The sequence below is a fragment of the Elgaria multicarinata genome, chromosome 2 (genome assembly GCF_023053635.1).
Source record: "Elgaria multicarinata webbii isolate HBS135686 ecotype San Diego chromosome 2, rElgMul1.1.pri, whole genome shotgun sequence".
NCBI classification, from domain to species: domain Eukaryota; kingdom Metazoa; phylum Chordata; class Lepidosauria; order Squamata; family Anguidae; genus Elgaria; species Elgaria multicarinata.
This window is the reverse complement of record NC_086172.1, coordinates 169,571,267-169,595,922: the sequence shown is the minus strand read 5'-3', so window position 1 is coordinate 169,595,922 and position 24,656 is coordinate 169,571,267. Positions and strand designations below refer to the sequence as shown.

General features: G+C 47.0%; 1 protein-coding gene across 1 annotated transcript in view; it reads right to left on the bottom strand.

The window, feature by feature from the left end:
* The window catches only part of AKT1 (AKT serine/threonine kinase 1), a 150,683-nt gene that overhangs the window by 6,000 nt on the left and 120,027 nt on the right, over positions 1–24,656 (bottom strand). Inside the window, exons 10-13 of the mRNA XM_063118146.1 lie at positions 24,109–24,237; positions 13,706–13,920; positions 11,411–11,498; positions 275–377 (exon numbers count right to left, since the gene is read on the bottom strand). Coding sequence (XP_062974216.1) covers positions 275–377; positions 11,411–11,498; positions 13,706–13,920; positions 24,109–24,237 — 535 coding nt within the window. The remainder of the gene's footprint in view (positions 1–274; positions 378–11,410; positions 11,499–13,705; positions 13,921–24,108; positions 24,238–24,656) is intronic.

The following is a 24,656-nucleotide window of genomic DNA, read 5'->3' as shown; positions in this document are numbered from 1 at the left end:
GTCCAGTATCAGAGGCAGAAAGCCTATATACACCAGTTACTGGGGAACATGGGTAGGAGGTTGGCCATTGTGTAAACAGAGTGCTGGACTAGATGGACCCTCGGTCTGATCCAGCGGGGCTCTTTGTATGTTCTTATTTTCTTATGCTTTCGCTAAAACCCCACAGGCCTGGGTTTGGTCTGTTTCCAGCAGGATTCAGGCCGAGTCACTGCCCGCCATCCCTTCATTAAGCCAAGCCTGGGGAGTTACGTGAAGGAAACCATGGAGGTATTACCTTGGTCAGGGGGTGTGATTGTGATCATCTGCGCGGTGAATTCTTCATCGAAATAGCGCGTATCTGTTTCAGACGTCACCTGCGGCTTGAACGGAGGTACCAGCTGGGAAAAGAAAAGCCCTGGGATGAGTTTGCAGGCGGCTGAAGGACTTGCTTTGAGAGAGCAGCTATGAAACAGAATGATGGCCGGATACCCTGAACCGGGGCTGTTGAATCTCTTTCAGACCGAAGGCCAAAACCCATTTTGGAGACGTTCTCGTGAAGGAGGCGGCATTCCAGGGGCAGGCGGGGCTGATAGGCAAATGGGGGAGGGGCAAGGGAAAAGGGGCAGGGCCAAAATACCAGCCTATTTTAATGTCAGGAAATTAAGAACGGAGGACGTGGGGGGGGGAGTGTGCAAAAGCTGAGCAAGCACCAAGGGAAAGGGGGACTCCATCTGGGGACTCCTGGAGGGACCCCAAGTGGGCGTGATTCAGTCTGCAGGCCTGAGATTCAGCAACCCTGCCCTACCCGACATCAGGGAAGGCCTTCCCATTAGGCAGAGGGAGGCAGCGAGAGCAGCGAGAGTTGGGTGTGAGCTTAGGGATCACACTGCCCCGTGGTCCCTGAGCAAGCCTGATGCTCAGCCCTCAGGTGCAGTGAAAGACACTGCCCTGCTGCCAGCATTCAGCTGCTGGCTTTGGACATGGAACCGGGGGCGGGGGGGCGGGGGGCGGTAGTGCCATCTTTCCTCTGCCTCAGGCAGCAAAATATCTTGGGCCAGCCCTGCCTCATATGCACACATTCCAAACACTCTAGCTATCTATACACACATACACATACAAAGGTTGTCACACAGAGGAGGGCCAGGATCTCTTCTCGATCCTCCCAGAGTGCAGGACACGGAATAACGGGCTCAAGTTAAAGGAAGCCAGATTCCGGCTGGACATCAGGAAAAACTTCCTGACTGTTAGAGCAGTACGACAATGGAATCAGTTACCTAGGGAGGTTGTGGGCTCTCCCACACTAGAGGCCTTCAAGAGGCAGCTGGACAAGCATCTGTCAGGGATGCTTTAGGGTGGATTCCTGCATTGAGCAGGGGGTTGGACTAGATGGCCTTGTAGGCCCCTTCCAACTCTGCTATTCTATGATTCTATGATCTCCATCCCATCCTTCCTCCAAAGAGCTCAGGGTAATATACACATGGCCTCCCCAACTCCCCCCCCCCAAATTCATTTATTGCACTGCATTTATAACCCACCTTTTTTCCTCCAAGGAACCCAAGGCAGTGTACATAATCTTCCTCCTCTCCATTTTATCCTCACAACCACCACCCCCCCCCCCTGTGAGGTGGGTTGGGCTGAGAGTCTGTGACTGCCCCAAAGTCACCCAGTAGATTTCCATGGCCGATTGGGGGACTAGAACCTGGATCTCCTGACTCCCAGTTCGACACTCTAACCACGACACCACACTGGCTTTTAAAACCTCACAACATCCCTGGGAGGTAGGTTAGGGCTGAGAAAGCTTTGCGGCTGAACAGGAATTTGAATTTGGATCCCCTTCAAGTATCTGGCAGCGACAACAGAGAGATGGAACAGAGAAGACCTGGTTATGTGCTATCACAGTTCACTACATGATGGGAATCTCAAAGTGTCTTCTACTGGGGAAGAGAGGAAGGTGCTAACAAGAGGGTGAGGAGGCAGCGCATCCGAAGAAGGCCTTTGGGCAAAGCAAAATTAGGCTACTTCTTATTTGGCAAATTGGTTTTGAAAACGCAGTTTCTTTCAGTGTTTTATATAAAAGAAATTACATGTAAACATTACATTCACAGCATATTTCGAAGAGATAAAATAAAACCGTTCGTCTACACAGCATACCAATTTAAGGAGTAATCCTATCTACCCCACTGTACACAGAGTTTGGGGATCCACAGGATATTTTGGAATCCTGGATCCGAGGTCGGACACAGCACTCTAACCTCGGAGCCAAGGATCAGAGCTCCCTGCCCCCTGCCCTTGCAGCTGGCACAGAGAAAACTGGAACACTAACCCCAGAGAGGAGGTAAACGGTGTGTGTGCTGGTAGGTGGGGTAGGGAGTGGACTGGAGATGCTGACTTATGCCATATCTCCAGGTACCCCCAGCTTCCTTCCCTCCTGGCTCTGCTGCAGCCCAGCTAGACAGGCAAAAAAGCTCATCTAGCCAAAATACAGAGTGGGAAGATTGCAGAGGCGAAGATTACCACCGGCGTTCCCCTTGCTCTGCGTTGGACGGCCGTAAGCTTCCATGTTTGGAGACTTATGCCATACTGATAGGATTGTGGCCTTAACTCATCTTTTAAAAGGATCCTTTTGATCTTTATACATATCAGAACAATTATCTATCTTTAAATACAGTCAATGCTGCAACAGACATAGACAGATTGAACATTTGGTTGGTTGGTTGGTTGGTTGGTTGATTCCAATATGCATTTTTCTGCCATGAAAACAGTCGCCTCTTTAATGATGATGATGATATTATTATTATTATTATTATTATTAGTAGTAGTAGTAGTAGTAGTAGTATCCCGCCTTTTGCCCAATGCTGGGCCTCAAGGCGGCCTTACAAAGTTTAAAACATACATTGGAGGAAAACAACAACAACAAAGACATAAACATTTAAAATACACAGCAAAATTATAAGACATTAACATAGATGGAGGGCCAAATTATTCTCCAAAGGCCTGCTGGAACAAAAAAGTTTTAGCCTGCTTCCGAAAGCCCATCAAGGAGGGAGCCAGCCTAGCTTCCCCGGGAAGAGAGTTCCAGAGCACCGGAGCAGCCACCGAGAAGGCCCTCTCCCATGTTCCCACCAAGCGTGCCTGTGAAGAAGGTGGGACTGAAAGAAGGGCTTCTCCAGAAGATCTTAAAGCACAGGCAGGCTCATAAGGCAGAATACGGTCTTTCAAATAACCTGGACCCGAGCCATATAGAGCTTTATAGGTCATAACCAGCACTTTGAATTGTGCCCGGAAACAGACTGGAAGCCAGTGGAGCTGTTTTAACAGGGGAGTTGTCTGCTCCCTGTAACCAGCCCCGGTCAACAATCTAACCTAAAATGTGTTAGTTTATCCATTAACATGATTTGATAGATTTTCAAAATATGATATGCTTTACTAAAGGAATCTGGGATGGTGATATAGTTAAATAATATATAAAACCTGCTTGTTTTAATTAAGTGACTGACAAGGTTCTCAGCTACCCTGCTTAAAAACTGCACTTCATGAAAAGCACTTCACTTTTATTTCTTAATTAAAATTCACCATCCTAAAACGGGGGACGACGACGACTTGGTTTCTCTCCTGTCTTTAATCCCAGCTCATTCTGCAGCTTTCACTTAACATAATGGTAGTTTTGGCATTTGATCTGATCTCCTCTCGCTTTTTAAATGATTGCCTGATGCACAGAACTGGAAAGAATGGGTGGGTGATTTAGAACTCAGGATCTACAGAGCAGACAAATTAACCTTCAGCTTGAATCTGGCTGGCAACAGCAGCTCGCTGACTAATATAAAAATATGTCACTTCTATCTTTTAAAATGAGTAACCCAAGTGAGGTAGGAGGCAAACAAAGATATACACAGGATTTAGGGACAGCAGCACAGATGAAAAACAAGAACAGGAAGAGAAGAGATACTTTCAGTTTATAAAGCAGCGGAGTTGCCTTCCTTACTTAGGTGCACTAAAAGCAAGCCTGCCCTCATGGCCATTCATATCATCATCATCATCATCATCATCAATCATCATCTATTACATTTGTATTCCGCCCCATACCCGAGGCTCTCTGGGCAGTTTACATAGGATAAAAACACTTAAAAACAATATACAAAAATTTTAAATCACAAAAACATACAATTTTAAACCACAAAAACATACAAAAACAAACCCAGGCTAATTACACATTGCTAAATGCCTGGGAGAAGAGAAAAGTCTTGACCTGGTGTCAAAAAGATAACAATGTTGGCGCCAGGTGGGCCTCGTCAGGGAGATCATTCCACAATTGGGGGGCCACCACAGAAAAGGCCCTCTCTCTTGTTGCCATCCTCCAAGCTTCCCATGAAGTAGGCACCTGGAGGACCTTGGATGTTGAGCGCAGTGTACGGGAAGGTTCATGTCGGGAGAGGCATTCTGTCAGGTACTGTGGTCCCAAGCCGTGTAAGGCATTATAGGTTAAAACCAGCACCTTGAATCAGGCTTGGAAACATACAGGCAGCCAGTGCAACCGGGCCAAAGTGGGTCTTATATGTTCGAACCTTCTGGTCCCTGATATCACTCTGGCTGCTGCATTTTGCATAAGCTGCAGCTTCTGAACCATCTTCAAAGGCAGCCCCACGTAGAGTGCATTGCAGTAATCTAACTTGGTGGTTACCAGAGCATAGACAACTGAAGCCAGGTTATCCCTGTCCAGATAGGGGTGTAGCTGGGCCACCGACTGAAGCTGGTAGAAGGCACTCTGTGCCACCGAGGCCACCTGAGCCTCAAGGGACAGAGATGGTTCTAATCTAGGAGAACCCCCAAGCTACGAAGCTGCTCCTTCAGGGGGAGTGCAACCCCATCCAGAATAGGTTGAACCACCCACTAACAGCATCTCAGTCTTGTCTGGATTGAGCTTCAGTTTATTAGCCCTCATCCAGTCCATTTCTGTGGCCAGCCACCAGTTGCTGCTAATGTGACAGAACCGGGCATAGAGCCTTTTTGGATGTAACCCTAAACAATGGTTCAGCGCCAGATGATGGTGCTCCAGGCTTGTGTGTCTTCCCCTACCTCCAACGTCTCTTCTGTTGGCCTGGTGTCAACGAGGAGATGGGAAGCGTCTCCTTCCTCTTTTAAACAAACCAGAGTTCTTCGTTACATCTGAACTCAGGGGAACTTCAATTAGTTTAAACCGTGATTAGTTCAGACAAACCAGGAATTGTGGCTTATGTCCCTTGTTTGTTCACTAACCACAGTTTAAAATAGTTTAATATAAGTTCAGATATAATGGGGAATTTCGGTCAGTTTAAAAGCAGAAGTCTATTTGGATCAGGGGTGGTCACTTCTGAGGACCCCCCGGCCTCCACCAAATTTGTGGTGGTGCTGGCAGCAGCAAAAAAAGGAATTTTGCAAATAACCAGCAGGGCAACTTTGCCTCCTTTAATTAATTAACCTCCTTTAACCCCACATACACCCCACCCAAAATGCTGCTGCTGAATTTTCTTGTGGCGGTGGCAGCAAAAAAAGCCCACGTTTTTATTTTAAAACAAGACATGCAAGGGCATCTTTGAAAAGAAGGCATGCAGAAGCCTGGAGGTTTCCAGAAACGGGATGCTAGTTGTAAACAAAATGCGTGCTCCGTGAGGGCCTTGCTTTCAAGGAAAATTACCGAGGTGGGTGGGGGGGTGGCCACCGTCACAAATTCAGCAGTGGCATTTTCAGGAAGAGCCCCCCTGCAAAAATGACTGGGGGGGGTGAGCAGCATGCAGCCCACGTGTTTCCCACCCCTGGTCTGGTGTGACCATCTTTGCAACAGAACTGCAAAAGGGGCTATGCAGCAGACAAAGGTCCAAGAAGAACTACCACGCAGGTTTTAAAGAGAGAAATCTATTAAAGCAGGCAGGGGCGGGGGGAGGCACAGCCACCCCCATCTGTCATTACGGTCCTGTTGACTGCACACGTCTGCACAGACTAAGAGTACTTTTTGTACTCATAAAAATGCTGGAGAACTTCCCAACCCAGCCTGAGAGCCAGAGATGCTGAATCTGTATTCATAACGACAAGACAATGGCGAGCTGAAGGCAGGATAGTGAAAATCTCAACTCAGAGTGCAGCATGTATTGCTCGCAAGGGAGGCTAGTAATGCCCACCGGGGGGTGGGGGGGGGTGGAAGGTGTGCAAGGGTCTCTCCAGAACACAAGCAATGAGAACATCATCTCTGCTTACGTAATGCAGCTGCAACCCTGGGTGTGCGTGCCTGCAGTCAGGCCCAGACGGAGGGATTGAGTGGTCTGTTAAAGCAGTGCTAGCAGCAAAAAGATCAAGGGTTGGTTGTCAGGTTTAGGCAGGTGGAGAAAACTCCACTGGACTCAGTGAGGCTTTCTGCCACCAAAATATCATAGAATCATAGAATAGCAGAGTTGGAAGAGGCCTATAAGGCCATCAAGTCCAACCCCCTGCTCAATGCAGGAATCCACCCTAAAGCATCCCTGACAGATGGCTGTCCAGCTGCCTCTTGAAGGCCTCTAGTGTGGGAGAGATCATATGTGTATGATCAGACTGGAATCGTACAACAGAAAGGCCATAACCCACTGGCAGAGCTCCCGCTTTGCATGCGCAAGGTCGCCGGTTCAATTCCCGGCATCTCCACGTAGGGCGAGGAATGAATCCCATCTGAATCCCTGGAGAGCCCCTGCAGTCAAGAGTAGACAATACTGAGCTGGAAGGACCAGTGGCCTGACTCAGTGTAAGGCTGGGGCGCTGAATCGCTTTCAGCCCAAGGGCCGAACTCTATTCCAGACAATTTATGTGTGTGTGGGGGGGGGGGGGCATCCCATTCCAGACAATTTATGCAGGGGTGGGGGGGGGGTGAATCTCAAGAGTGGGCAGGGCTGAAAGCGAAAGGGGCAGGGCAAAAATACAACAACGTAGCAGCAGCTCTTTTAGCTTAAAGCGCTTACTGCTAGTAATTATGCTTTAGGAGAGGCACCTCAACTTTTAGGGTATGTGAGGAGGAATCCCCAAAAGCCGGGAAACCTACAAACTATCAGTAGTTGGGAAAAGAAGGTGGGGTGACGGAAAGGTCCTCCTCTGAGTGCCTACTCCAAGGGAAGCTCGGAGGGTGGCAACAAGGGAGAGGGCCTTTTCGGTGGTGCCCCCACCCCCCGACTGTGGAATGATCTCCCCATTGAGGCTCGCCTGGTGCCAGCACTGTTATCTTTCATGCGCCAGGTCAAGACTTTTCTCTTCTCCCAGGCATTTAATAGCATTTAACAATGCTAAGTTTGTGTTTAATGGACCCCAGAACTGTTGTTTTTAAATGGATACTGTTGTTTTTATATTGTTGTCTATATGTTTCTGATGGTTTTTTTAAATTTTGTATACTTTTTCAATGTTTTTCACTGTTGTAAACCGCCCAGAGAGCTTCAGCTGTAGGGCACTATATAAATGTAATAAATAAATTAAATAAAGGGGGCGTAGCCCCTTTGGGAATCCCAGAGGACTGGACTGAACCCCCAGGCGGGCTGGATTCGGACCCCGGACCTGACATTTTGCACCTTTTGTACAACGCAGCTTCCTATGTTCCTAACACTGGAATGCAAACGGCCCCCAATTAAATCATCGGCCTGTTCAGACAACACGCTTAGCCACGCTTAAGCCGCCAGCCCTTTTGCAGCAAATGGTTACTGAGCGTATTGAAACTGTGGTTATGTAGCCAACACAGGTAGGAATGGTTCAAACGACACGCTAAGCCATAATGTTTAGCTCAAAACGCTTCACCACCGTGGCTTGACGTATCGTCTGAACAGGGTCAAAAAGACTCGGCTAACAAAGAGAACTGATTTTATTTAGGCGTGAGGCATTAAAAACAGGACATGACTTTTTAAAGGATGTATTGGGGCACAGTAGAAATGCATGCAAATCAGGGGGGATCGTGGCCAGGACGGACCCCAGACTTCTTCCTACGTCTTTTCTTAGCTCAGCTGCAAGAAGCCTGAGGAGTTGTAGCGGTGGGTTGGTGTGAGTGGGGAGGAGGAGGAGGAGGAAATACTCAGGAAAGTTTTATGGTTTTAAAGGGGGAGAAGAGAAAGACGATGACATGCAGCGGTAGATGGAACTGCTATCGCCTTCTCCCTCTGATTGTGCGAGGTCTTTTTAACTAACCCGAATGGCAATATATTTGGACGTGTCTATGCCGACCTCAACGTTCAATAAAATGTTAGTCAAAGCAACCAGCCGCGGGGCCTCCAGATCCAACGGCCCCCTCTACCCAAGCCAAACGTCCCTTCCCATGAGGCGGCACGCCGGTTTTAAGCCTCGGTGGGTGGCGACACTAGAGGGCGGCAGAGAGCCGCACTAGGAAAGACAGTGTGTGTGTGTGTGTAAGGTGGGGGAATGAGAGTAAACCAGGGAAGGGGAAGATGGGGAGAGAGGAGGTGAACACCTGTGATACATTCAAGCAAGAATGACGAAGTGAGGCCCTGCTGTTCCTTCTTTCCTGTTTCCTGGAATGTCTTAGCCCGGCCAAGTTTCATATAGCGATTATGAGTGAAAAGGAAAGAGAAAGACTCCAAGGCAGGAGGAGAGGAAGGCAGCATGGAAGAAAAACAGCCAAGATTTGGCTGTGCCTGGGAATTCTGAGGGACAGAGCATCTTTCGGCTCCTGAATAGATGCTGCAAAGCTGGACCAGGGGAGGATGACGACTCCGATGTCTGTGGGGTGGTGAGTCCGCTCTGGGTGTCAGTCAGAACTCTAAAGGAGCTCTCCAAGGCGTGACACAGCCTGGATAGCTCCTTTTAGAGTTCTGGCTAGTTCTGACTAAACCAGCCTTCTTCAACCTGGGGCGCTCCAGATGTGTTGGACTGCATCTCCCAGAATGCCCCAGCCAGCTGGCTGGGGCATTCTGGGAGTTGTAGTCCAACACATCTGGAGCGCCCCAGGTTGAGGAAGGCTGGGCTAAACCAACCAACAAAGGTTCCAGTGAACTAATTCAAACCAAACGCTCCCAAGTGCAATGAACCAACCAATGAAACGCTAGACCTGTAATTAGCATTTTATACGACATTTATAATCTCAGATGGTACAATTAAGCTCAGTCATTATTCGAAATAGTCATAAGAACAGTTAATAGGTTTTCAAAAACAACAGTACCAGTAAAAGCCTTAACAATCTATTTAAAAAAAGAAAGAAAGAAAAAAGAATTATACCAGGCAATCTACAGTTGGATCTGGCAGCCTGCAAGTTTTAAAACACACTAGTTGTATCTGGCAGTTTACTATTACAGACCCTGCAGTGAAATTCTGTTTCGAATGGAAGGTCTTCTTCAGGTAGTCAGACAGACGTCACTCATAACGGTTTATAACAATTTACAAAACTTGTAACAATTTGTAAGGACTGATAGTGCTGGAAAAACAATTTAAGCAACTGAAATGTCAATAGTCTGCTGGTTGGTAAAGGCAAGATGGCTGGTTTTTTTGGGGGGTGGGGGTGGGGGTTTCCTTGCACTTGAGAGTGTTTGGTTGAATTGGTTCTGACTGAAACGTGAAGAGGATTCACTGTCCCACTGACACCGGAGCCACCACCCTCCACTCAACTGGGCACAAGACAGAAGTGCGTACTAATGACTGATTTTCCCAACTTGATGCTCTCCAGATGTATGGAGCTGCAACCCCAGAAATTGCAGGTAACATACCTGGAAGGCAGCAGGCTGGGGAAGGCTAGTTTGTGGGATTTATTTTAAAAGCAAGCATTTCTATGATCTGTCAGGGGGTGGGCACCCCGCGGCCTGGGCACTGCATGCACCCCACTCTGTGGCCCCCACTATATTATTCAAATTCAGTGGTGCAGCAGCAAAAAAAGGTGACAACAAACCACTACGGAGCCTCAAAAGTTCCGAATTGAGCTTGTTTTCAAGCTAAACGTGGCCCATTTGAGTCTCCATAGCAGCGTACTGCAGAATTTCCGCTTCAAGCTGTCAATTTTTGGGGATATTGCAGGCAGTGCAGCAGCAGGAATGCAACCCTCCGAGGGGAGTCCGGATGCTGGAAATTTACCCTTAGCCATGCGAAGCTGGACAGCACACCCAGGTCTAAATTGCTGGTTCGCAAACCGCTGTTCATTGCTTGCCCATAAGCATCAAAATGACGACCTGCATGCTTGGATGAGCCATTACAGAACACCGGTGTCCATTGGCACGCTGCATCAAGATCATGTGCGGCAAAAAAAAAAAGTTCTACATATGGTTCATGGGGGATACAGGTTCATTGGGCCTCATATCCAGCTGCGGAGTTTGCGCTAAAAGGGCCAGCCCAGCCCAGCAACAAGTGACTCCAGCTATCCTAGGCACCGGTTGGCTTAGTGCAGTTTTCTCCAACCTGGCACCCTCCAGAGGTGTTGACTACAACTCCCATCATTCCCAGCCTCACAAAGGGGAACCTCTGTTATCTCCCAATTTGGCTGCTGCATACAGGTGCCCAGGGTGCTGAAGCTTAGAGTAAAAATAAAAATGTCAGGAAAAAGAGGAGAAATGAAATGAACGAAATGGTGATGCATAAGAACTGGTTATTAAACATAGCTGCATATCTGCGTCACCGGACGGCAATCCTGCACCAAACCCAGCATGATGAGCCCCATGATTTCCAATGGGATTTGTAAGTATAACGTGGGTGCGACAGGATTATAGTCTGGAGCACAATACAGAGGGACGTTGTCCTGCGCAGGGTCCACTGAAATGTCTATTAGTTAAACTCACACAGCTTCTCCTAAAGAATCCTGGGATTTGTAGTTTGGTTAGGATTTGAGAATTCTATTATTCCCTGACTACAGTTCCCAGGAAACTGGAAATAACTATTAAACCAGTTTAAGACTGTGATGTATGAGAGAGAGGGAGAGAGAGAGGTGTGTGTTGGTGTAGTGGGTAAAGTGTCGGACTGGGAGTCGGGAGATCCAGGTTCTAGTCCCCACTCGGCCATGGAAACCCACGGGGTGACTTTGGGCCAGTCACAGACTCTCAGCCCAACCTACCTCACAAGATTGCTGTTGTGAGGATAAACTGGAGAGGAGGATTATCTAATCCTTGGGTTCCTTGAAGGAAAAAAGGCGGGATATAAATGCAATACATACATGCATAAAATGGCACAACAGCAAAGCAACAAGGAGTCTCTGGATCCACTATGGATGCAGCCAGTCTTAAGTTAAAATATATAACAAAGATATAAAGACAAACAGCAGAGTATAAGGACAGAAGCTGAAACGTTTAGCTTGTTAGACGTTCTATCTTTCATACATATACATACATACATACATACATACATACCTATATACCTATCTATATACAGATATGTCCCTAGAGCATGTTAAAAGACAAGTGTTTTGAAGCCTCACACAACCAATCTACGAACTATTATCTTAAGATATAACTATAAATACCTTTTTTTCATATACATCCTGCCATACAATGCCAGCAAGAAATTTGTGTTGCATAATCTCCTTGGCGTCATCGGGTCCGCCGCCTAACCTATTGGGAGAACAGTCACCAACACTTAGTACAGGGTGCTGACTTTATACTTGAAGGCTCTGCAGCGTATATAATGTTCACTGTAAAATTGCTTAACAATAATGGTTGAATGCAAGATCTAAGCTAGGAATGGGCAGCTGCTGCTGGTCTGGGGCCCAATTCCACCCCCCACCCGCCCCCATGAAACTCACCATCTGTACCATCCCCAGAATTGCTGCCACACCACTGAATTTGCCACTGAAATTTGGTGGTGCAGCAGCAGTGGAGAAACCACTAATTTCTCCCCACTCTTTTGGTGGCAAATCCAGCAGAGGGGCAGCATGGCAGGGCTGCCTCTTGCATACCCCCGATTTAAACTGTGGGGAGAGGGATGAGGATTCCACTTCCATCTTGCCTGCAACACTTAGTCTACTGTTCATGCTCTAGAAGCATCAAACATTACTAATAGTGGGAGATGCTTTAGGCTGCCACCACCTAAAAAAATAATCATAATTAAGAAACAAATTCGACAACAAAGTCACATCATCAACCTGAACTGCAGTGCAGTCCCCAGATTAGATTGTATGGGAGAAAGAATCTTCATTTGCTTTATGAGGTTCCATTACCTCACTTTCTATTAAAGAAAGGAATATAAAAGGAGCCTGTTAAAGTAGCCAATTATATAGTTAGCAGAAACATTGCTGGGGTACACGGACATTTAGATAATACACAACGATTTTCAAATTGGTTCATTTTAATGGAGTCGTGGAAGCAGTGTCGAGTGTAGTACCAGCTCCAGCTTTTGGAGGGGCCTTGAGTAAGGCAGCCTCCACAGGCCCCCTCCTTCGGTGAGTCTGCGTTCTCACCACCATGGTCATCAGCTTCTGTTGCTTCTCATCATTGCTGCCACTTTCTTGTTTGGCAGGCAGAGGGAGCCAGTGAGCAAGTAGGCCGGGGTGGGGGGGCATCTCCTGCCCCTCCTTGTCACCACCACCATTGTCTGGGCCAGAGCGAGAGGCAGGTAAACAAGCAGGTTGCAGTGGTGAAGAGAAGGAGCAAGCACAGGGGGAGCTTGTTAGTGGCCCCCTGCTGGGCTTTGGGCCTTGCCAGGTGCCCCGCCATGCCTACTCTCGACGCCAGCCCAGTTTGGATGTAACAGGGAACTCGGGTTTAAACAAACCAGCATCGCACATGCGACAGGAAGTGGGTAGGGCTGAGGGAGGAATGCACAGATCCAACACTTGTTCCCAGCTTGCTAAACCCTGGTTTAAACAAGCTGGGAATGTTACTTCCAAAGTGGCTCTTGCGATTTAGCCAAGGCCAACCCCAGGCAGCTTCAGGGCTGAGAGGGGATTTGAACCCAAGTTTGTCTCTAGCCGAAGAGCTTCGTGTGGCGCAGAGCGGTAAAGCAGCAGTTTCTGCAGCTGAAACTCTCCCCACGGCCTGAGTTCGATCCCAGCGGAAGCTGGTTTCAGGCAGCCGGCTCGGGTCAACTCAGCCTTCCATCCTCCCGAGGTCGGTAAAATGAGTACCCAGTGAGCTGGGGGAAAGGTAATCACGGCTGGGGAAGGCAACGGCAAACCACCCTGCTATAAGGCCTGCCAAGAAAACGTCAGTGAAAGCTGGCGTCCCTCCAAGAGTCAGTAATGACTCAGTGCTTGCACGAGAGGTTCCTCTCTTCCTTTCCTTTCCTTGTCTCTATCCAGGCCACACTGGCTCACAATGGCCACATTCGGACGATCGCAGCAGGAGAAGTATTTGCATTATTCTCCGCACTGCAGCACAGCTTGGTGTAGTCTGAAACCATCATGCGGCACGGCAGCAGGGGAGGAAGAGGTTTGTGACCACCCTACATCCTCTACTGCATGTTGTGGTTTGTAGAGTGGGTAGGACACCTCCCCCAGCCACAGCAAATAATACAAATGGCAGTCACATAGGCGGGGGGGGGAGCAACCATGGTGCTTCCTCTGCTGTGATTGTCTAAACCCAGTCAACATCTCCATTGTCTGCTATATTTGGGGATGTCTCCTGGGCATGAAGTTCAGATTTGAATCTATCCTGTAATACAAACAAACAAAAGGTGACCCTATTTATCTGAGCAGGAGGAAGAAAAAGGGGAGCAGGCGGGCACTGGAACAAGTATTAGTATTGCGCAGTAAACCTGTGCCTACCTGCTAGAATAGGCATAGAAGTCCGGAAAGCGCCCATGTTGAAAGCCAAAGCCTCACCTTTGCTTGGGATCCTTCTTCAGCAAGCCTGAGAGAAGAGACTTCGCTTCAGGTGACAACGTGCGTGGAAACCTAATCTCTTCCATGAGGATGAGTTCAAAGAGCTTCTCGTGGTCCTGGTTGTAGAAAGGGAGCCGGCCGCACATCATTTCATACATGACGACTCCTAAGCCCCACCAGTCCACCGCACGGCCGTAGTCATTGTCCTCCAGCACCTGCAAAAGGTACCACGTCCAAGCTTTAGATCAATGGCAAGCCTCTTTAAATGGGTCTGGATCCAACCTTATTACAGGAAAACTTAAATGTGGGATTTTCCTCCTGATACAGTGGTTTGCGCCTTTTGGTGGATTTTTTTTGCACATCATCCACCTTGGCCAAGGGCCATGGCAGAGACCTGATCCCAAGGCATGCTGTGGGCAGGATCCAATGGGTGAACTCTGCTTCCACTGCTTTCCGGATTGGGACAGGGCAGCAGAGTTCCTTTCTGTGAGCTCTGCTGACCTGCGCCATTCCAGAAACAAGCTTTTATGGCATTATTTTTAGAAGTATGGAAGCCCAGTTGTGCAAGCGGTCACTCCCATGAGTGCCTGGGCACAACAGGATACTATCCTAAATCTTTAGCATGCAGCTGCTATCTATTCCCACCACCCCCCAACAAATAAGATCACAACATTAGAGCAAGAAAGGGTTTAATTGTCTATCCATAATTGTCTCCATATTGTCTATCTCATATAAGCAAATGAGCCTGCCCAAGCATTAAGGTCAGCTGACGCTGGCAGATACTAGGGGGAGGGTCTTATCAGTTGTGGCCCCTCGCCTTTGTTACTCTTTCCCCAGAGAGATACTTATGGCCTCATCACTGCTGGCTTTTAAAAACAACAACCTGTAGACACATTTATTCCAGTCTGCATTTGTTGCTTAAAATTAATTAGCTGCTTGCTACTGCTATATGTGTGCTTTAGTTTAATGGTAATTTGTACGTTCATATTTTTTGTAATATTGTAAGCTGCCTTGTAAGGGCAGTTTAACATTTAATATATAAATAAATAAATAAATCCAACACTTGTTCACACTTGATACATGGCAGCATATCCACCTGTGTATATCCACCTGTTCAGCCCAGATATTCTTAGCTCTATATTGAAAGAAACGACGTACGTGAAGCAGTGTGTCAATTGTGTCCAGAACCACGGAGTATGTACAGACTTAGAGGCTCATTTTGCGTAATACAAAAGTGTTGCCAATCATCATTATACAGCAGAATTGCTGGACTACATGAAGACTTCATCATCATCATGGAATTTGGGGGCATCTTAAGCGGCCAAAAAGATGAAAGCTCTCCGACCCCACTTTTGACCCTGAACATTTGGGTCCTGTTGACAGCGGCTGTGCATAAAACCAAAACCAAAACACAACCCATAACCTGTCAGCCAAGAGCCCTCACAACTGGAGCTCCTAATTTTTTTAAAAAAAAAAATATGTATTGGTAAATATGAATCTAGTAATACAGGATAAAAAGACTTTATGAGAAAGTGTCTTTCAAATTCCACCCACATGACTTTTAAAACAAACAAACAAACCCATCTGCAGCGTCTTCAGCTTTAGAATCACTTATACATTTGTGGCGCCCACTTTTAAGTAGGATGTAACCGAGTTAGAGAAAGTACCCCAAAAGGGTGTGGGGGAAGAACTGAAGCAATCAAGTGCTAAATATTGGTGTCTTTAGCTTGGGGGCAGGTTGGTGAGGGGACTGAGGGTAAGAACCCCACCCAGTCTCAGAAACCATGTGTGCCTTTTGTACTATTGTTACTCTAAGTCTTGCTAGAACCAACTTCAACTTGGTTCCTCCATTAAGAGCATCTTAACCAAACTGGCCAGAGATTTGACAGCTCTCCAATCCCCCTTGACCCTGACTGTCTGGGTTTTCCTCTCAGAACTGTTCCCATCAGCAACCGTTTGCCTCTCCCTCAGGTGGAGACATGGAGGCCCACTCCACTGGCTCACCTGAGGCCAACTGCCATTTGGCTCCTCCCCTTCTAGAACCATCTTCCTTCAAGGCCACTCCACCTGGTCATTTTAACCATTACCTCACATTATATAAGAACTGATACTTAATGTGCTTATTCTCCTATTCCTTCTACATCTCATTTTCTTTTCCCATTGTGTCTATTAGGTTGTGTGCTATAATTTTAAATCGTATCATCTTCTAATTCATCTTCTTGCGGCACAGCAGTAGTCTACTTCTGGGCGACTTGTGGCCCTCCGGCCTACAAATCCTATCAGGATAAATCCTTAGCCATCATAGTCAATGGTGAGGGATCATGGGAGTTGTAGGCCAAAACATCTGGAGGGCTGTAAGTTGCCCAACCCTGTCATAAACCTTCCCTCTCTTTGGAACTCCCTCTGCCAGTTGAATGTCAAACAGGCGCCAATGTTGAGCAGGGGGCTGGACACGATGGCCTTCTAGGCCCCTTCCAACTCTACTATTCTATGATTCTATGACTGTTCAGTTTTCAGTATCTGCTAAAGATATTCTCGTTTAAACAAACCATTCCTGAATAAAAGACCAACCACAGTTTAATTGTTACCATTTGATTTTAAATGTTTTCATTCTGTTGTATTTTGACATTATTATTATTATTATTGTTGTTGTTGTTGTTGACCACTTGGGATTTCTCTCCCACCCATCCCATACATAGAGCCGTTTGTAAATGTTCTAAATAAATAAATAAATAAGATAAAAAGAAACCACCTCGAAATTGATTGCGAGATGGTGGTATATATCATTATGTAAATCACTAAATAAATAAAATTGTGTAACTTGATATCGCTAATGCAAAATAAAATACGCTTATCTTTTAAATATCTGCAGAATATCAGCGGTATTCGAGTGCTGTCATGGTTTTAAGCATTCGAATGCTGTCATGGTTTTAAGTAATCAGCCAACGAGTCTAAAGCAGGCTTGTTAAAACTGTAAAACCTCTGTGACAATCCTGCTAAATGGTTTATTTTTATGGTCTGTGCCACATTCCTCCACCCAAGTCCCGTTCAACTTAAAAATGCGAGAGCCACACAGGTCCGAAGTACACAGAAGCACCCTCTGTCGGCACCAAGATCGTTGCAAAGACCTCACAAGTGCAGGGAACTCAACGCACCAAGCACTGCAGTATATCAAATGTAAGAGTTTGCTCTTCCCTCTGCCCGCCCGCTCCACGGTGTCCGCTAACTGCTTAGTACTCTGCTTTGAAAATATATATATGGAACCTGGAAGAGGGCCTGCAGTGAAAAGCCAGAGGCTGCCAGGTATTGGATTACCCCACGCAGGTCTATTTACAGCATCTTCTGCCGTATGATTCGCACCGAGCGACAGCTGGCTCTGCAGCTGGCCCATATATGTAGAAGACCAACACAGCTGCTTCGTCTGCCAGGATTCCAGGAGCCAGCCTCATCATCCTTTATGAGCGATCGGGGGGTTGTTGAGCTTCACGCACGGGGATTGTGTGACAATGCTGCCCCCGCCCGCCATCAACGAGTGCCAGAGAGCACTTTTCCTTCACGCTCAGGCCCCTCGGAATGGACGCGAATAAGGGCCGGTGTCTGGCTATTATAGGCAATGTGGCAGTAAATACAGAAAAGAAAACAATCAAGCCCGTCCCCTGTTTATAAGGCCCAAAAGCTTTTCACAAGGCCATATTACGCCCAAAGTTGTAAAGTGTCCTTGAGATGATCCGGACGGACTTCTGAGATCTGGAGTTATATCTGCTTTGAGCCCTGGCTGGGGAACGGTGGGTGGGAGGGGTCCTCTATTTCATTCGTGAAACTATTTGGCAGCAAGCTAAAAAGGCTTCCATGCACCAAAACAAATTATCCTAAGCACCGTGCAAATGGCTGCACAGTTCACTTCAAGGGGTAAGCAGCAGTCATCAGAGGGGAACAAGACCCCCTTCACATGTGATGATGTGCAAGGTAACATGGCCTGAATTATGGAATGAACTTTACCCAGTCACACACACACACCCCTTCACAAAAAGCCCACCATAAATCCTGACCTGACACACCACTGCAGTAGCCACCAGTATTTCTTCTAACTACTACAGTGATGTAAAAGAGAAGCATGTTTGGGGTTTAGAGTGGCCCAGACCATGGTGGGTAACGGAACAGCACTGCACAGAAACAACCATTGCTGAATTCTTACTGGCTTCACATTACCAAACCTTTCCCCTTTAATAATGCAAGAAGAAGCCTGCTGATTTGAGACCACAGGTCCACCCAGCCCAGTGCCTTGCTTCCAGCAATGGACAGCAGCCTTATATTTCCAGGAAGTAAACAAGTAGGGCATGAAGGTAACAGATCTCTATGGTGAGAAAGAATCACCTCCATGTCTGCTCCGCTGGTATTTGGGGCTAAGACAGCCTCTGAGTTCTGGGACACCAATGAATTATCATGGCTAATAGCCACGAAGGGACCTCAGCCTCCCACAAGGTTTGGTGATATGAAGAGTTCAGCAATATTTATTTGTATGGAATGCTTAAGAGAAATGTTTCTACAATCAGTTATACCCTGGAGGGTAAAACTAACTACTGCATGTCAAGATGGGTAATTAACTTCACCATTTTATGCTTCTGGGTGTGTATACAAGACTAGTGAAACATGTGTGCAGGGAGAGAATTTGGGGGACATTGCTCGGCCCCGTGGACTCTTCAGTATGAGGTTCCGCAGGGGTCGGTCTTGTCCCCCATGCTGTTTAACATGTACATGAAACCGTTGGGTGCGGTCATCCGGAGTTTTGGAGTGCGCTGTCATCAGAATGTAATTATTAGAATGTAAGCCTATGCGGCAGGGTCTTGCTATTTTATTGTTTTACTCTGTACAGCACCATGTACATTGATGGCGCTATATAAATAATAATAATAATAATAATAATAATAATAATAATAATAAATCAGTACGCTGACGACACGCAGCTCTACTGCTCCTTTTCATCCTCATCAGGTGTGGCTGTGGATGTGCTGAACCGGTGCTTGGCTGCGACAATGGACTGGATGAGGGCTAATAAACTGAAGCTCAATCCAGACAAGACTGAGATGCTGCTGGTGGGTGGTTCCTCTGATCGGATGGGGGGTGTTCAACCGGTTCTGGATGGGGTTGCACTCCCCTTGAAGGAGCAGGTTCGTAGCTTGGGGGTTCTCCTAGAACCATCTTTGTCACTTGAAGCTCAGGTGGCCTCGGTGGCACGGAGTGCTTTCTACCAACTTCGGTTGGTGGCCCAGCTACGCCCCTATCTGGACAGGGATAACCTAGCTTCAGTTGTCCATACTTTGGTAACTTCCAAATTAGATTACTGCAATGCCCTCTACATGGGGCAGCCTTTGAAGACGGTCCGGAAGCTGCAGCTTGTGCAAAATGCAGCGGCCAGATTGGTAGCTGGAACAGGGAGATTTGAGCATGTAACACCTATTCTGGCCCGCTTGCATTGGCTGCCTATATGTTTCCGAGCCCAATTCAAGGTGCTGGTGGCTTGGGACCACAATACCTGATAGAACGCCTCTCCTGACATGAACCTACCCGTACACTGCGCTCAACATCTAAGGTCCTCCTCCGAGTGCCTACGAGGGAAGCTCGGAGGATGGCAACAAGGGAGAGGGCCTTTTCAGTGGTGGCCCCCCGACTGTGGAATGATCTCCCCAATGAGGCTCGCCTGGCGCCAACGTTGTTATCTTTTCGGCGCCAGGTCAAGACTTTTCTCTTCTCCCAGGCATTTTAACAGCATTTAACAACGTTAAGTTTGTTTTTAATGGACCCCAGAATTGTTGTTTTTAAATGGATACTGTTTTTATACTGTTTTTTTGTTTGTTTTTTAAAAAATTGTATACTTTTAATGTTTACTATTTTTAATGTTGTAAACCGCCCAGAGAGCTTCGGCTGTGGGGCGGTATATAAATGCAATAAAATAAATAAATAAATAAATAAATATGCTACTCCTTTTTGGATATTGCTATTAGACTGAGAAAATGAACCTTTATCTCAAGGACGACCTCCTCCAACTGTCCCCTGTGAGGTTGCCTGGAGGGCAACCAGGATGATCAGGGGTCTGGAAACAAAGCCCTATGAAGAGAGACTGAAACAACTGGGCATGTTGAGCCTGGAGAAGAGGAGATTGAGGGGAGACATGATAGCACTCTTCAAAGACTTGAAAGGCTGTCACACAGAGGAGGGCCAGGATCAATTGTCCCAGAGAGCAGGACACGGAATCATGCGCTCAAGTTACAGGGAGCCAGATTCCAGCTGGACATCAGGAAAAACTTCCTGACTGTTAGAGCTGTATGATAATGGAACCAGTTACCTAGGGAGGTTGTGGGCTCTCCCACACTAGAGGCATTCAAGAGGCCGCTGGACAACCATCTGTCAGGGATGCTTTAGGGTGGATTCCTGCACTGAGTGGGGGGTTGGACTCGATGGCCTTATAGGCCCCTTCCAACTCTACTATTCTATGATTCTATGTTCTCCTGTACATCCCTGGATGTACCAACAATGCAGCATCTCGGGTCATCAAAGGCACGTTGAGATTATTTGTTGTTGTTGGTTCCCAGGTTATGGAATTCTGTGGCCAGACTGTTGACTGGGGCCAGTTACACGGAGCACGTCATTTCCTTGTTACCAAGCGTTTCACTCACTACCGACCTATCTCCCAATTCAAAGTGCTGGTGATGACCTATATAACATCCTATATGGCTTGGGTCCAGGCTACCAGAAAGAAGACCACCTTATCCAAAACATACTTGCCTAGGTTTTAAGATTGTGGTCAACCGATCGCGCTCTACGTGGGGCTGCCTTTGAAGAGTGTTCGGAAACTCCAGCTGGTTCAAAGAGCTGCAGCCAGATTGTTGACCGGGGCTGGTTACAGGGAGCAGACAACAACTCCCCTGTTAAAACAGCTCTACTGGCTTCCAGTCTGTTTCCGGGCACAATTCAAAGTGCTGGTTATGACCTATAAAGCTCTATATGGTTCGGGTCCAGGTTATTTGAAAGAACGTATTCTCCCTTATGAGCCTGCCCGTGCTTTGAGATCTTCTGGAGAAGCCCTTCTTTCAGTCCCACCTTCTTCACAGGCACGCTTGGTGGGAACATGGGAGAGGGCCTTCTCGGTGGCTGCTCCGGAACTCTCTTCCCGGGGAAGCTAGGCTGGCTCCCTCCTTGATGGGCTTTCGAAAGCAGGCTAAAACTTTTTTGTTCAAGCAGGCCTTTGGAGAATAATCCAGCCTTCCACCTATGTTAATGTCTTATAATTTTGTTGTGTATTTTTAATTGTTTATGGTTTTGTTTCCCTCCCCCCCCATGTATATTTTAAACTTTGTAAGCCCTCCTTGAGGCAAAGGGCAAAGGGCGGGATACAAATAAATATAATAATAATAATAATAATAATAATAATAATAATAATAATAACCGTGGAGTTGACTCTTAACCCACCACTGACTTTTGTGTTGGTCGAACGCAGCCAGAGTCCTTAAGACGAACAACTTCATTACTGCACAAGCTAAATTTGTTAGTTCTTAAGGTGCTACAAGACTCTTTTTGTTGTCTTTGCTGCAGTTCACTCCCAGGGCTACCCCTCTGGAAAGCAGTTGGTGGAGAGAAGCAGAAAGCAAAAGGATGAAAAAAAGGTCATTTTACTTAAAATAAGTGGCTCGTCAGGTTAGGAGCCAACAGCTCCAAACAGCTGCGTGGGTGAAATTTCCAAGAGGAGGCGGAACAGCTGTAAACACCTCGGTGACCAATACATCTGACACATCAAAGCTGACGTGGTGCTGCCACTGCCATCGACGTTCCACATTCCGGCGTGACCCTAAAACAACTATGCAGCAACTGTACAAACAGCTTCGCAGGCCGGGTTTCGATTACAAACAGATGACAGGAACGCCAGCCCCGTTTTTCTTTCCCTTTTAAAAGAGGCCGAGTGACTTCACGGACATAAGGCATTTGTTCGCGCAGGCCCTCCGGATGGTTCGGATGCTAACCCGCCAACCGGATGACCAAGACCATTGGAATCTTTACACGTACACATTGCACACCACGAAAGGAGAGGGAGCCTGAGCTAGAGAAACAGCCACCAGCACCCTGAGCCATATGGCACTCTTCTCCTACAGTTATTACCTCCGTAACGGTTTCAACTTCCCAGAAGATAAGGTCAGGGTTACTACTCTTGCGCTGCAGATTCAGAGAGCCAGTGTGGTGTAGTGGTTAGAGCAGTGGAGGGTGGTGAATCTGCTCCGGGTTTCAGATGGAACGCTAAAGGAGTTCTCCGAAGTGCAAACCCAGAGCAGATTCACCGGCATCGGAGCCACCAGCCTCCACTGGGTTAGAGCAGTCTTCCCCATCCTGGTGCCCTCCAAACGTTTTGGACTACAACTCCCAGGATTCCTGATCATTGACCATGCTGGCTGGGGTTGATGGGAGTTGAACTCCAGAACATATTGCGGGCACCAGACTGGGGAAAGGTGGGTGAGTGTCAGACTAGAGCTGAGGAGACCCAGCTTCAAATCCCAACTCAATCATGAAGTTCACTGGGTGATTATGGGCAAGACTAATATCACAGCCAAACCTACAGGGTTGTTGTGTGGATCAAATGGGAGGATAGAAGAGGCGCGTACAAGGCACTGAGGCCCTCGGAAGAAGGATGGGAGATAGAAGAGTAAGAACTCAAACACTTGTACTTCCAGGGTTCTGTCTGAACCCGTCCACCATTATAGAATGGTTGGAACAACGATAATGGATCTTTAACTTATGAAACTCATGTAGGGATGACCACTGACTTAGATGGCTTTTAAAAGAATTACAGATTAGAATCATAGAATAGCAGAGTTGGAAGGGGCCTACAAGGCCATCAAGTCCAACCCCCCGCTCAATGCAGGCATCCACCCTAAAGCATCCCTGACAGATGGTTGTCCAGCTGCCTCTTGAAGGCCTCTAGTGTGGGAGAGGCCATGACCTCACCAGGCAACTGATTCCATTGTCATACTGCTCTAACAGTCAGGAAGTTTTTCCTGATGTCCAGCTGGAATCTGGCTTCCTTTAACTTGAGCCCATTATTCCGTGTCCTGCACTCTGGGAGGATTGAGAAGAGATCCTGGACCTCCTCTGTGTGACAACCTTTTAAGTATTTGAAGAGTAGATCAGATTGGGCCTGTTCAGACCACACACTAAGCCATGGTTAGGTCAAGAACCCTTTTGCAGCAAATAGTTTGTGGATGTCTGAAAACCATGGTTATATCACCACCGTGGTTAGAAATGGTTCACACGACATGCTAAGTCATGGATCACATGACACTCTAAGCCATAATGTTTAGCTCAAAATGCTTAACCACCATAGCTGAACAAGGTCACCATGGAGTCCACCAGGAGAAGAGCCTTTAGTGTGGTGGCCCCTTCTCTTTGGAACCCCCTGCCCCTGAAGATCAGGGCAGGCACCAACATTATGCTGCTTCCAGCACCTCCTGAAAACAAATCTTTTCTGGAAAGCATTCCTCAACTGACCAGCCACTGTTTTATTTGTCCTTTGTGTCAAATTGAACAATTTTAATTTGCTGTTTTTAATCTTCTTTCTTTTTACTGTTTTATTCCTATGTGCACCACTCTAGAATCTATTTTAGATATGGAGCGGTATATAAAGATTGAAAATAAATAAACAAACAAATGCACGGATGTCCATATTGGTGACATTTTACCATCCATCTGCCAGTTCCCAAGATTCCAGGTTATGCTAATGAGGGTCTCAGACCATCTAAGGGGAGCAAGCTTGATTCCCAATGGCTCCCCTAAATTCTGTGGGTCAAAACAGGCTCCTCCTACCCTCAGCTGTCATCACCAGCAGCCGTTACAACAGGCTGTACAGGAGGAGATGGGAGGGGAAGCGGGGCCATTCCACTAGCCCTGCTGAAAAATTGTGTGCTTTCTTTTCCTCTCCCCTTTCCATTCCTTTTTCCTTTTGTGCTGTGTCTTCTAAGATTCACAGATTGCATTAAGCCCTGCCTCCAGGCTTAGGAACAGGGTAAAAACAGTATAAATAAATTAACTAGGCAAGCTTCAGTTTGGAACATAGTTGAGAACTAAGCCTGACCATTAAACCAAACCAAAGCCAGTGAATGGTTGCCATTCACTTCCAGGGATAGAAATGAAGCACTGTGCTTAGGGACATTGTTGCAGTGAGGGAAAACCTCACTCTCAGGAGTCTTGACAACATATACAGCCCTGCACAACCACCACCACACCCACGTGCACAAACATACACACCAGGATTTTTGCTACTGCACAATAAAGCCACCCCGCAAAGCCAACTTCGGCATCTATTTTCGGTTAAGGAAAGCATCATTTGTGACTACAGATGAAGGAAAGAACAAAAAGGGTACCTCTGGTGCAAGATATTCCGGTGTGCCGCAGAAAGTCTTCATTGTTGCACCATCCTTGATCCCCTCTTTGCATAACCCGAAGTCTGTTATCTTTATGTGCCCATCTTTATCCAGCATCAAGTTTTCCAACTTAAATAAAAATCCAAATCAGAAGGCAAACTGTTAGATGAGCACCAGAATCTTCAATGGGTTGGCAAAATACATTCCTAGACACACATTCCCCCCTCTCTGGGAACTTTCCTATTGTTTTCCGAAGTGCATTTTGACTGTTCAGACAGCTTTGTCAGGCAGGCCAGTATTATCTTCTTGTATTACCAAATTGTTGATTAGAGCTGTAGTCCAACACATCCAGAAGGCACCGAGTTGTGAGGGGCTGACGTAGCTCATTGGCCCGTTTAACCTACTAACACCCACTCCCAAATGGCAACAGCTTTCCCAAATGTCCCCTATCCTACTATCCAAGACCCATTTTAGTTGGAGATGCCAGAGGTTAAAACTGGAACGTTCTTTATTTTATTTTATTTTTATTTATTTGAGCATTTTTATCC